General features: G+C 49.6%; 1 protein-coding gene across 1 annotated transcript in view; it reads right to left on the bottom strand.

The window, feature by feature from the left end:
* Nucleotides 1–474: 474 nt before the first annotated feature.
* LOC139763509 (uncharacterized) overlaps nt 475–13,840 on the bottom strand; it is an 87,303-nt gene continuing 73,937 nt past the window's right edge. Inside the window, exons 3-5 of the mRNA XM_071689653.1 lie at nt 10,238–10,849; nt 7,556–7,716; nt 475–3,500 (exon numbers count right to left, since the gene is read on the bottom strand). Of these exons, the coding sequence (XP_071545754.1) occupies nt 3,377–3,500; nt 7,556–7,716; nt 10,238–10,849 (897 nt within the window). The 3' untranslated portion in view covers nt 475–3,376. The remainder of the gene's footprint in view (nt 3,501–7,555; nt 7,717–10,237; nt 10,850–13,840) is intronic.

Here is a 13,840-nt window from a genome sequence, read left to right as displayed (position 1 = left end):
TAACGGAAGGATAGTGAGGAGGTGAATGGTTGATACGGGTATTTACAGGAAGCAGTCAGTATGCCGTAGTCCCCCGCAGCTAGAAACAGAGAAACGTTTTACATAGGCAAAATGATAGAAAAAGATTCCTGGGATTTGATCCTGGAGCACGTGGCATCCGATCAAGTGTATCGAGCAGGCAAACAGAGTCTCTCTCTCTCCCCTCCCACCACCGTCACCACACCATGACGACACCCACATCGGTGTTGTATGTCTGGCCCCTATCACGTGTCCCCCCGGGCCGGCTTGGCCAACACGACAGAATGCGCCTGTTTGTCCTTTTCACGAAGCCATTCCTCTCAGTATCTTCTCTCCCTCCAACGGAGGATTATCCTCGTAATTTCCCGCCTAAAGGCAGTGTCAAAGAGAAATCAGACGCCATCAAATTCCCATCAACAGCCCCACAATTTTAAGGTATCAAAAAAACTACACACATCATTCTTTAGTATTTTATTGGTATATCATACTGGTCACATATCACATGATGAGACAGGGACTACAAGACGTGATTAAAGGCAGGAATTAAACGAACTCTTCTTAACAGATTATATATATAATATATATATACCTTGTCACCATGCTCGGTAAAATAATACCAACCAATATTTTCCCATACTAGATGTTTTTGTTTTTTTTAACAACAGCGAACCAAGGTCACATACTTTCTTTTTTTTTTTTTTGATCATCATCTCGCTGACGGACTAAAACAGAAAGTACTGTGCACCGCATTTCATGCAGCCCTGAAGCCACAAACGTTCCTGTGGGTACAAGGCTCCACGCCGAGTTACTACTCCAGCGTTATCGCAGGGAAAATTTGAGTTACATCCAAGGGCGAGAGACACCCAATCAATAAGGAGGTACGCCACGTTTACTACCGCAATTACCATTCAGTCAAGTTCTAAGGTAATCATCCACTATAGCCTTCCCCAGGAGATCAGAGTGGATCTAAGAGGGGGGGGGGGGGCCCTAAGGGATGACCAACCAGTTAATTTGGTGATAGCCCTGTGCGATCTTGGATACCCACGTCAACGTACAACTCCCCCTCATATCTAAACCCACAAGGAGACAATGCAACACAATACAGCAGAACGGGTGGTGTTCGTCTGCCACAATCAGGCATGATGAGGGAAGGATCTTACAAAGCTCAAGGCTTTACGGAGACGGGAGGGTGAATCTTAACCTAACCACACACACACACACGGGCATGTATGGTCGACTAACAGCGGCGTAAATTTTCTTTTCCTCTACTGGGCAGTTTCCACACAGTCTGCCATGATACAACAACTGCTGCACCTTATATTTCACTGCATTATGTAATAACGCAGTACACAAATATTCACAACTCAGAAGACTATAACGTACAGCAAAATAAAACGAAGCCAGTTGACTACATATGAATCTAGCACCAATTTCTGGATGCTTTGTTTTCCGCACAACCTGATCATCTATTTAGCTTAATGTCTTTGACAGTACCTCTGAATACCTTACAAAATAGATGTGATGGCACAAGGAGAGGAGAATCTAAACCTAATCGGAATGTTAACAAAGCTGAATACTGTTGGTCGTCAAAGCTATGGTCTCATAAGACAGAACAAAGCCAAACGACGTGATCTATACTATGGTAAATGACTGAACAAGTCTATCCAATATGACTGTAACTTCACTAATGAAGGAGAGCTCAGCCTCATGACCTGGTGGGGAGCTTCTCGAGTGTCCTCTGTGCAGTGAGAAACCACTTCGACTCCTCGAGTTCGATGACTTAGCCATCGGGGTACAATGACCTAAAAACCATCGTATGCAAATGATGGCAAGGAAGCTGCAGAGAAAAACCTTCAGTAAACAGGCATATCAAGTACTGTAGTCTTTTTCATGTACTGTTCTGGGGAAGAAATATAAATCCGTCATCACACGAGGACGACACACTAATTCTGGAGGCTACAGGGTATGCAATGAAGAAGAAAAAATACTTGAGGCTGAAGCTTCTGTATGACACTCGAGGCAAGAGATCACTCGCTGCCTCCAGCAACCTGTTGCTCCCACACCAGGTAAATACATCCAGTCACTCCAAGTCCACATAATTCGCTGACAAATATACAACGTTAACACTAGAGGGATACATCTTGGTAGCGAGTAAAATGTGGGGGACCTCACTGGGCGCCGCCACAAAACTCGAGCCTCACCCCATCGCCCATTCTGCACTGTTAATAGCTACATATTCATAGAAAGAATACAATTTATATCTATAACACTGCACTTTAATACCTATAACTGTGTCCACTCCCTCGTCCACCGTACAGTGGTGACGGTGACCAACAATAACAACGTAATCACAGAATAGCCTCGAAACATGACGCAGGGGTCAGAAGAGGCCACGAAGACCCTGGAAGTTGCCAGACAGTTATTCCCCCATCGGTATCTTCATGATGATGCTGCCTCCACCACCGTATCACCAGTCATCATGACTCTTCACTAGCATACATACAGACTGATTTCTGTGAACATCATCTTTCCCTTCTCTTCTGGATTATCTTATAAAGAAGAACCCTTGACCACGACGGTGTGTCCTTGACAAATGATGCCACTACCTCTTGAGAACATGACCGAGTCGACGACCGTGGCTTTTGAACCAACCACAAAAGGGTCAGGTCAAAGGACAGGCCAACACATCCCGCACCCTCGTGCTCAAGGGTCACACACTCGTGCTCACGGGAATACCGACAATCATCATAAAATTACAGCTGAAATAATGGTAATCCAAACAACTGTGTTGGGTTGAAGTCCAATTCGAAATGGAAGGGGAAAAATGGGTGGGTAGGGGGGTCATCCTCTAATATTGTAATCATCATTTGTGGCTAGTCTATATTTTTCACATATTTACAGAAACTAAACTATTTATTTTTTCTACAACAGAAAAAAACTAGTTATATCAAGAACTGCAGAGAAGAGAGTTACAAAAGAAATATTTGAGACGAAAACATTTAACTACTTGTGGGAGACGGTACCGACCCTCTGCAGAGCAAGACGGTGCAAACCCTCGAAGTCTCGACGGTACGAGACCCTCCGAGCATGAGGCGTTCCCAGGCCACTCATAAACCCCAAGGGTTTACGTACCATCGTGCTACGAAAAGGCTTGTACCGCCCTCCTTAAGAGGGTGCGTACCGTCGCGCTCGAGTGGTTAAAGTCGTCTTTTTAAACTTTTTTTTTTTTTTAATCGTTATCCTCCTCCTCCTCCCATCGTTGCTGCTGCTCTAGGGCGTGAAGGAACCACCGGCCTTGTGTAGGTAGACCTTGCTGGCGGTTCTGGAGGGGGTCTTGCCAACGCTCCCCACCTCCTCTCTACATGTTCTGGATGATCTCGTACTTCTTCCGCAGGTCGACCGTGTCCTTGCGGGGGTCAGCCTTCTTCTTGCGCGCCAACATAGCCCGCATCTCGGCAGCGGACATGTTTAGGTTTAGCCCACTGTGCGGGGAGAAAGGAAAGACAAAAAAATAATAAGTTGGTACTGTTATTTATGCATCCTCGTCATTCTCCATTTTCTACTGACCAACACCAAGAGTCTAGGGTTATTTTTCGTCTGGTCTGTAAGGCACCAAGCTTTCCAGCATTAACTGGCACTACCTTGTACACTGTTGCCTGATACCGTCTTATACAGTATTAGCACAGCATTACCAGATAATGTCTAGTGTAGTAGTGGTAGTATGACATTATCAAGTACTATCTTGTTCAGTATTACTAAAGCATTACCTGAGACTATTTTGTACAATATGACTATGGCTTCACTTGGTAGTATCTTGTATAGTCTTACCTGGTACTGTCTTATACAGTATAATCTAGTACTGTCTTGTACAGTATAACCTGGTACTGTCTTGTACAGTATAACCTGGTACTGTCTTGTACAGTATCACTAAAGCATTACATGGTACTACTTATACAGTATTACCTGGGTCCGCAGTACCTTACAGCTGTACATGGTACTACTGTAACCAGTACTTCTTGGGGACGCTATAGCTCACCCCTGTACCACACCACCATCGTAACAAGCCATCCACAACAATCCCCAACTCGCCTGGTTATATCGCCCACTCCCCACCCTGGCGAGGTAGTTTCCCCACACGTACCCCAAAATACCTTTGATCAAAACCCCGACTCCTCGGAAAACCCGTCATACAAAGGTTTTGTTTTTGTCGAACATTCCAAGCAGTCTCTCTCTCTCTCTCTCTCTCTCTCTCTCTCTCTCTCTCTCTCTCTCTCGACGTTTTTACACCCTAACTCTCGTAGAGAAAGTGTGTGTGTGTGGGCGTGTGTCTTAGCTTCAGGAGGATCGAGAACTTACTGAAAGAGGTCTACGCTCAGTAGCTCCAGAATCCATACCGATCCTTGAACCCCAGGTGGAGGTGGCAGTCATACCGAAAGTGGTATGTACAGTGCGTCGTACCCTCGGCAGCAGCCACTCCTGCGGCCAACCCTCTCTCTTTGAGACACACACACACACACACACACACACACACACACACAGTTAACTCCGCCGTGCCCTGAAGGTCATCTACCATCCCGAGGCAACCAAGGTAGCCAGTGGGCGTGAGAACAGTGAAGATGAAAAAACACCACCAGCAAGCCGGAGTTACCACCACTGTGAGTCTTCCCACACACTCGGCGAAACAGTGCCGTTTCCCTTCCACGGTAAAGCACTCGAACACGACGTTGATTCGAACCCGTCAGTGAAGCAACGAAGGTTCGACCCCCTTTTGAGCACGATGGTTACCACCTCTTTGAGCATTACTGTACGATCTTTGAGCATGGTGGTACGATCCGTTTGAGCATTACTGTACGATCATTGAGCATGATATTACGACCCTAGAGCATGGTGGATGGTTACGGACCTTTGAACTCGAGCACGATTGAACGACCCTCGAGCAGAACGCCACGACCCCAGAGTATGTTCTGGTCTTATGATCTGAGCATAAATACCCAAGGTTCGTAAAGCTGTGCTCAAGGGTTGGACCATCGTGCTCAGGGGTCGTACCACATCGTGTTAAAGTGTCGTCCCGTCGTGTTTCAAGGGTCGTATCATCGTTCTTGGGGGAATATAATCGAAAATGTCCATCACCAAACATTCAACACTTCTTAACCCTCCTAACCAGCAACTCATACCTTAATACATACGTATCCCTGTAAGCGCCACAATATCAATACTGAAACGTAAAATACTCGCACCTCAGTTCCTTTCAGCCCAAAACTTATCATAATCATCAACTCACCCTCGTCTTAACACACCATCATTAAGTTATTACGTATAAGTTAATCATATAATCACTGCGTAGTCATTGTCAGAGCTTAAAATCTCATTAAGGTCGAAACACACGAAAAAACACTTAAGGTCCTCCATGACTACCTCTATCATCTACCATATGTTCTGCAAGGTTCTACAAGGTCCTTGATTACCCCTATCATCTACCATGCGTTCTACAAAGTCCTCCTTGACTACCCCTATCATCTACCATGCGTTCTGCAAGGTCCTTCTTCACTATCTCTATCATCTACCATGCGTTCTACAAGGTCCTCCTTGACTACCCCTATCATCTACCATGTGCGTTCTACAAGGTCCTCCTTGACTACCCCTATCATCTACCATGCGTTCTACAAGGTCCTCCTTGACTACCCCTATCATCTACCATGCGTTCTACAAGGTCCTTCCTGACTACCCCTATCATCTACCATGCGTTCTACAAGGTCCTTCCTGACTACCCCTATCATCTACCATGCGTTCTACAAGGTCCTCCTTGACTACCCCTATCATCTACCATGCGTTCTGCAAGGTCCTCCTTGACTACCCCTATCATCTACCATGCGTTCTACAAGGTCCTCCTTGACTACCCCTATCATCTACCATGTGCGTTCTACAAGGTGCTCCGGTGTTATTTCTCCTCGAACAGACGTACACTGTGAAAGAGACTTCGTCCACGGACGCTTCAGAAGGCTGGGGGAAATTATATGCCGATCGAGACGTTAGAGTGAGGGAGCGGACCTCCAGACGACATGGTGTGCACCAGGGCAGGTCCCTGTACCCCGGGCAGCCTTCATTGCCTGACACCGTTATGTCAGCCAACACATCATGGACCAGTGAGTCGTCCCCTCCTGCGCCTCGGATAGGTACAATCTTGTTCCCCAGCTTATCTCTTTGTCTCGCTCCTTAGAGTGCCAGGGTAGTAAGGCCCTCCAAGCACGATAATACGACCCATCAGCACAGATGTACAGCCCATTAGGGTGAGGTTAAATACCAGGGTGTCGTAAGCGTTGTAATGTCGTGCTCAAGGGCCTTACTATCGTTGTGTTCAGGGGCCTCACTAACGTTGTGCTCAAGGGCCTTGCTATCGTTGTGTTCAGGGGCCTCACTACCATTGTGCTCAAGGGCCTTACTATCGTTGTGTTCAGGGGCCTCACTACCATTGTGCTCAAGGGCCTTACTATCGTTGTGTTCAGGGGCCTCACTACCGTTGTGCTCAAGGGCCTCACTATTGTTGTGTTCAGGGGCCTCACTATCGTTTTCAGGGGCCTCACTACCGTTGTGCTCAAAGCCCTTACTATCGTTGTGTTCAGGGGCCCCACTACCGTTGTGCTCAAGGGCCTTACTATCGTTGTGTTCAGGGGCCCCACTACCGTTGTGCTCAAGGGCCTCACTGTCGTTGTGTTCTGGGGCCTCACTATCATTGTGCTCAAGGGCCTCACTACCGTTGTGCTCAAAGGCCTTACTATCGTTGTGTTCAGGGGCCCCACTACCGTTGTGCTCAAGGGCCTTACTATCGTTGTGTTCAGGGGCCTCACTAACGTTGTGCTCAAGGGCCTTACTATCGTTGTGTTCAGGGGCCCCACTACCGTTGTGCTCAAGGGCCTCTATCATTGTGTTCAGGGGCCCCACTACCGTTGTGCTCAAGGGCCTTACTATCGTTGTGTTCAGGGGCCTCACTACCGTTGTGCTCAAGGGCCTCACTATCGTGTGTTCAGGGGCCCCACTACCGTTGTGCTCAAGGGCCTCTATCATTGTGTTCAGGGGCCTCACTACCGTTGTGCTCAAGGGCCTCACTATCGTTGTGTTCAGGGGCCCCACTACCGTTGTGCTCAAGGGCCTCACTATCGTTGTGTTCTGGGGCCTCACTACCGTTGTGCTCAAGGGCCTTACCACCATTGTGCTCAAAAAGGGTCATACTACAGTTGACGCGCTCTGTCGCAGGAGAAGAGCGTTAGGTAGTGTGCGGCTGTAGGGGACGTTGGCGAGTGAATGCAGCTGCAGTACCTTCTCAACCTAAGTTTTATAGGCAATCGCTCCCCCCCCTCCCCCGGACTTACCTTGCTTCTGCGACAGAGCTTCTGACGTACCTGGGTTAAGTAATGCTTACCAGACAGGTTCTGTGGCTGTCAGGGGCGAGATTGGCCTTCCTCACCTGGTGCTGATCTCGCCCTCCTATCACAAGCTCTTTGGCAGTCATCCACGCATTATCCCTACCGCGGACTCTCACCTGGAGTTGTAGGTGTTGTTGGAGGCGAGGGGCTTGGTGGCAGGCTTGGCGGCTGTCGGGGCAGGGACGGGTGCTGGGGCTGGGGTCGGAGCTGGGGCTGTGACTGGGGCTGGGGCGGGCTCCAGCGACGACGGCGGCGTGGACGATGTGCTCATGACGCTCTGTTGTGACGGGAGGAAAACGTGAGATTAGACACAGTCACGTGGGGGGGGGGGGGGAGTGATCAGGGAGGAGGAGGACTGGTCAGGTGGGACACGGGAGGTGGGGGGGGGGGGGCAAGCAGTGTTATAGGAGCCACGGGTCAGGTGTTGTAACGTGTGGAACCCGACCGTCTCATCATGACCCGGGCACAACTCACCAGGGGGGGGGGGGGGGGATATGAACATGTCCAGTACAACGGGTTCTGTGGACGGTAGAGGAGGTGGGTTTGCTCTGGCTGTCTCGTCCGTCACTCACCATCAGTACCACAGTCTCTCTTCCTGGTCCAACCCTGTCAACGACCCAACCATGAGAGTGAGTGAGAAAGACGTGCGTCCCTCACACACCCCCCATCGACTCTGCTGCTCACCACAGGTAAATGTAAAGCGTCCCTGGCTTGTTGAGGGTTGGTCAGACCAGTGATGGAAGGATTCTGACTTCTGGCGAAGCTCAGGCGAAGAGGGGGGTCACCCCGCGGCGGGAAGTTCACGCATCAGTCCACCTTGTCATGGATGAACTGGCCTCAGTTATGGCGGGTATTCAACGTTCTTTCTGCAAGGGGGCCGGCTCTCTCTCTCTCTCTCTCTCCCCTGTCTGTCCCAGCCTGTCACTGGAGACAGGCGCCATCCACATCCGACACCCGGAGGCAGCAGCCAAGCAAGACTACGCGTTGAATCTTACCACTAGTTTGGCCATGGTCCGTGAGAGTCTAGTAGTGCTTTTCGTGAGGGAACCAGTGTGACGGGAAGGGTCTAGTGCAGGCTATATGTCCGGCAGAGGCGGTGATGGTAAAAGGCCAATTACAAGTCTGTGTGGTGGTGGTTGAGGGTCTGGTGACGGAATATGGTACAACAGAGGGAGTGATTGGTAGCGGGCAATACAACAGTCTGTGCAGTGACGAGGTCTATTACAGTGCAGGAGTTTGAAAGGCAGGGGCAAACATTACAGTCTGTGAGGTGGTTTGGTGACGGTGTGGTACAACACAGGCGGTGGATGGTAGGGCACTGACGACCTCACCCATAACACAGACGTTCTACCAGGACAGATCGACCACACCGCTACGTATAATACAACAGGGGAAATAAAAGGTTTACTATCGAAGTATGACGAGGTGGTGGTGATGATTATAGCATCAGTCCTCTACAACCTTAAGATAACTTTAACATTACCTCCTTGTTATGATGATAAACCCTCTGAGCACGATGGTGCGACCCTTGTCTGTGATGGCCTGGCCTTCGACCAGACCTTTCAGGATCAAGCCAAAGACCAAGCCATCTCACACAAGGGTCGTATCGTTGTGCTCAAGGTTTGTTTCATCATACCCTGAGACAGGAACACAGTTAAATCACATACGTTTCAGTTTTAACGAACCACCTAGTCATGAATCGATCAGGGCAGTAATCAAGCAGTTCAACTGATTACTAAGAATATATGCCAGTGACAGAGGCTGCCTGAAACTCTTCTCCATCAGAGGGGTTCAGTTCGTCAACTGATGACGAAACCAGTCAGCTGATGACTGTCTCTGATGTCACGAGTCAGCTGACGCACTGAGCCTCTCCTCCTCAGGATACTGTTTCCACCCTTATGTTCCAGTGTCAGACGGCTGATCTCCGGTAGCCTGGCAAAGAGAGTGGTAAGGAGGGGATACCGCCTCTGACACTGGGACACAAGAGACGTCGCATCCCGTCGAACCTGGCCACATAAAAGAACAAAAAATACTGGGAAAGGATAATGGCAAAGAAGCTAAAAGCAAAAAGCTAAGGAAGAGATGTAAAAGTGGGCGAGAGGGAATGTTATCGTGTCTACTGTAGGAAGGCCAGTAATGGTGCTGGGAAATGTTGCGACCCGCTCGAACACGATTCGATACCTTGAGCACGACGGGGACGACCCCTTAATCTCAAAGGGTCTCATCATTGACCCGGCAATCATCATGCTCATGGGGTAGTTTATTGTCGTGGTCAACGCTCGCACCGTCATGCTCGAGGGGGGTGGTTGTTTGGAGGGGGGGGGGGGTTCTTCTCCTTCTTCAGGAGAAATCATTTTGATAACTACACAAGTTTGGAACAGTGTCAAACATTCCCACGAGGTACCAACTTGACTGTCATATCCAGCATACAAGTCCCTTTCAAAGACACTGGCATATGCACAGACGCAGTCCGCATGTTGCAACATCTAAATTACTCAGATTTGCTCAAGGTATGTGAAAGCAAAGCATGTATATATGTATAGCTGCTGGACAGAAAATAGCATGAATAAATAGTAATCCAGACTATTTTCTTCCGTACTACAGCACAAGTTGGTTACTCTGTAGGATCTGAAGCACAAAGAATAAAACGATACTTCAAAACATTGGTTCGAGACTTTGGAAGGTTCGTTTACTGTGTATTAGAATGCTGTGGGTGCGGTGGGTTGGTGATACTCATGCAAGTGTGAGTTGGGGGTGCGGCGGTGGGCGGGCTAGTGGGCGGGTGGATGTGGACAAACCTGCGTGGAGGGGTCAGTGTGGGCGGTGTCTGAGCTGCGCGAGGAGTGAGACCCGGCCGAGGAGGACGCAGAGGAGGACCTGCGGGAGGTGGAGGCTGGTTGAGCCGGCGGGACGACATTCCCGTCCACCTGGGCTCCACCCGGGCCACCCGCCAGCTCCACGTTGTCGTACTCGGCCTCCAGGTCGGACTCCGGCTCTGGGGAGGACGCGGCCGTTTCGCCCTCCACGGCGGCGCTCAGCTTCTCCGACGCGACATTACCTTCCACTGGGGTCGACTCGCCCTCCGAGGGCGGCCCCTCACCCTCCTGAAGGGCGGCCACACCCTCATCCAGAGGCTTAACCTCCTCCTCCAGAGGCCTGGCCTCCTCTTCCAGAGGCCTGGCCTCCTCCTCTAGAGGCCTGTCCTCACCGTCCAGGGAAGGCTCGTCCTCCACTGGAGGTGGGAGGTCTTCCTGAGTGGGCCGGTCGTCCTCGCCGTCCTGCGACGAGTCGTCCCCCTCCTCAGGCAAGGGGGTAGGACACCGCTCCTTCGGGGGCTCGGCGGCAGACGTCTCCTCCGAGGCACCGTCTGGGGCGTGGTGTTCGTCGGCGTGGGCGGGGATGCTCCCGGCCTGCTCACACACATGCACACATGCAAGACAAACATTAGCTCAGGCAGGAACAAGGGACACCGGGAGAAGACCATCTACCACTACCCCACCACTACTCCTGCGTCAGGGGTCGTAGTAGTGGTGGTGGTGGTGGTGGTAGTGCTGGTGGTGATGGTGGTGGTGGTGGTTCACTCCCTCACCAGGTGTCACATGCATCCCAGAAATAAAATATTACAAGCTTAGTAAAACAATACGTGAAGAAGGAATCAGTGCCTTCAGTGATTAAGAGACACACTAGACATGATGGCTCTACCAAACGCCCTTAAGCCTATGTACAGTGCTACAATATATATATATCAATAAATACGAAGATACAAGTTGGATATGGTGGTAATGGGGTGCATAACTAATACCTGACATGCTATACCTGTGCTACAGAGGTGGGGCGGGATAAATGCGTGAAGGTTTACCCTAACCCAAGGATAGTGAGGGTGAAGGGAGGTGCTGTTCAGCTGTGAGGGGGGAAAGGGTCGCACCTCATACCACACTGGATGGCCCTTATAAATGAAACAAAGGCATGACTACATAAAGATGGCTCCATTCTGTACACTATATATATATACACAAAACACATTCAGAACCCTGAAGCTTTGGACTAAGCCCTGGGGAGGTATAGTCGTGTACACTGGCGGAGTAAAAACAGTCTGTTTCTATCCACGTTCTGCACTGGACCTCAAGGGTGTAATATGAACACGTTCTTCCTTCAGTATGTCTCCCTCTTCACTCTCACTCACCATTATCTTTACGGAGGAAGACGCCAACAGACTCATCTTCACTAAACTACAAAGGCCTTTGACAAGTCAAGACAAAGGCCATCATTGGTATACCCTTACAAGGCCATCTTCAGTGCACCCTGGGTACTACTGACATTGGGTCAGGTCAAATGTCACGCATTTATACCCAAGGATAGGATCCTTGACCACAATACCACGAGGATATGACCTTTGGTCACGACGGTACGACCCTAGGTCACGACGCTATGACCCTAAAACACGAGGGGCGCGACCCATAACTACGGAGCACGGTCCTTAAACGCGACGGTGCGACCAGTGACCTCGACTAAACGACCGCAGATCACGTCTGTGCGACCGTTTTAAACACGAAGGTACGATCCATGAACACGAATGCTATTCCAATGGCCTTTGATCTGACCCCCAAGGGCAAAGTCAGGTCAAACGCATCTTCACTTGGGTGTTGATTGTTGCAAAGAAAACGAGATGAGAATTACGAAGAAGAGAGCAAAGGAAAAACAACATGTTTTCCTCACACGTAAAGACAAAAGTAAAGGACCCAACACACTGTCACACTAAGCCCAACATCCTGTCTCACTATATTTCACAAAATCAAGCCAAATATGCATAAATATCCTTTACCTTAAATATATATATATATATATATATATATATAGGAAGAGATCACAATTGAGCGCGTGATCACATAAATTCCGTCCTTACCACAGGAAAATGAAACACGATACTTTCCCAAGCGCACTTTCATGTAATGATCACATCATCAGGAAAGGTACTGGAAAGAAATATAAGTGATATACAACGAAGAGACGTAGCTGAGGACATGGCAGATGATACTGAAGGTATCCTATGGGACTGGGGTATATGGAGAAGTAAACACAAGTAGAAACGACTTGAGGACGATGAGAGACGACTGCAGAACACGGCTGGTGGTCCCAGTACAACTGGCTATGATGGGCGACCCCTCCACGCAATACCCTGGGTACACACAAACGCATCCAGGCTCACCATGTACGCCTTCATCACAACCAACCAGCAAGCCAACCAACTAGCCACCCAGCCGATCAACCACCCAGTTAGCTAGCAAGCAAGCCAAACCACCAATCAACAAACCAACCAGCCAGCAAGCAAGCCAAACCACCAATCAACAAACCAACCAGCCAGCCAGCAAGGCAACCAACCAATCAGCCAGCTAAACCAACCAACCAACCAACCCTCCGGCCAGCAATTAAACCCACCAACCAACCATCCAGCCAGCCAGCAAGACACTGCACAACACGTGTGAGACGTACCTGCTGGTGTGTGGTGACCCTTGACAACCACAAGCAACCCTCTTGGCTCTTACCGTACACACTTGTTATCAAGGTGATCATCCCCTCCACAGAACAATGCACTGGGTTGGGTTTCCTGCCTCCTCTCTCTTCCCTAACTCACTCCCCCTCTCCTTTGACGACCAATTGACGATATATCTACTCCCGTCTTTATCTGTCGTGTTCACTGACGGTCCACCCCGTTCAGCTTTAGACGACTGACCTTCAACGGCTTTCCGAGAACAAAAGCTTTTATGTCTCCTGGAGACAAATAAAAAAAAACAAAAAAAAAAAAAAACATCAGTTCGTTCACCTCCCCAACGCTAATATGTCGTAGCCTTTGAACAATCCCAAGGGTATATCCCTTCAATAAGATGATGCGCCCCTTCAACACGACGGTACTACCCTTGAGCACGACGATGCGACCCTTCTACACAACGGTACGACCCTTCCAACGACGTTGCGACCCTTCACCACCATAAGCTCTTAAGGATCCGGTCAACCGACCATCCAGCCTCGTGCTCAAGGGTTATAAGTTCGTGCTCAAAGGTCAAACACTCGTGTTCAGAGGCTGAACACCCTTGTTCTAAGATTGAACGCTGATGTACAAGGAGCTGACCGCTCGAGTGGGGGTGTCTGTGGCAGCAAAGGGCCTCGCTAGGTAATGCAACGGCGCTCTGACTGAACGCAAGGGATGCCGGAGGCGTTCAACACGAGGAGGAGAGTGGAGAAAGGTACCAGTGAGGCAAGTGAAGCCATGAACCCTGACCTGAGGTGCTGGTTGACCCTCGGGGTCAGGTCGGGTCAAGCCAGGGAGCGACATGATTCCAAAACTTGCTCTGGTTTTTCAGGGTCAGGCACCAAGGCTCGCCACCCGCTGAGTTACGCCACCA

Source organism: Panulirus ornatus, chromosome 3, assembly GCF_036320965.1.
Source record: "Panulirus ornatus isolate Po-2019 chromosome 3, ASM3632096v1, whole genome shotgun sequence".
Taxonomy (NCBI): domain Eukaryota; kingdom Metazoa; phylum Arthropoda; class Malacostraca; order Decapoda; family Palinuridae; genus Panulirus; species Panulirus ornatus.
This window is presented reverse-complemented; position numbering and strand designations above follow the sequence as displayed.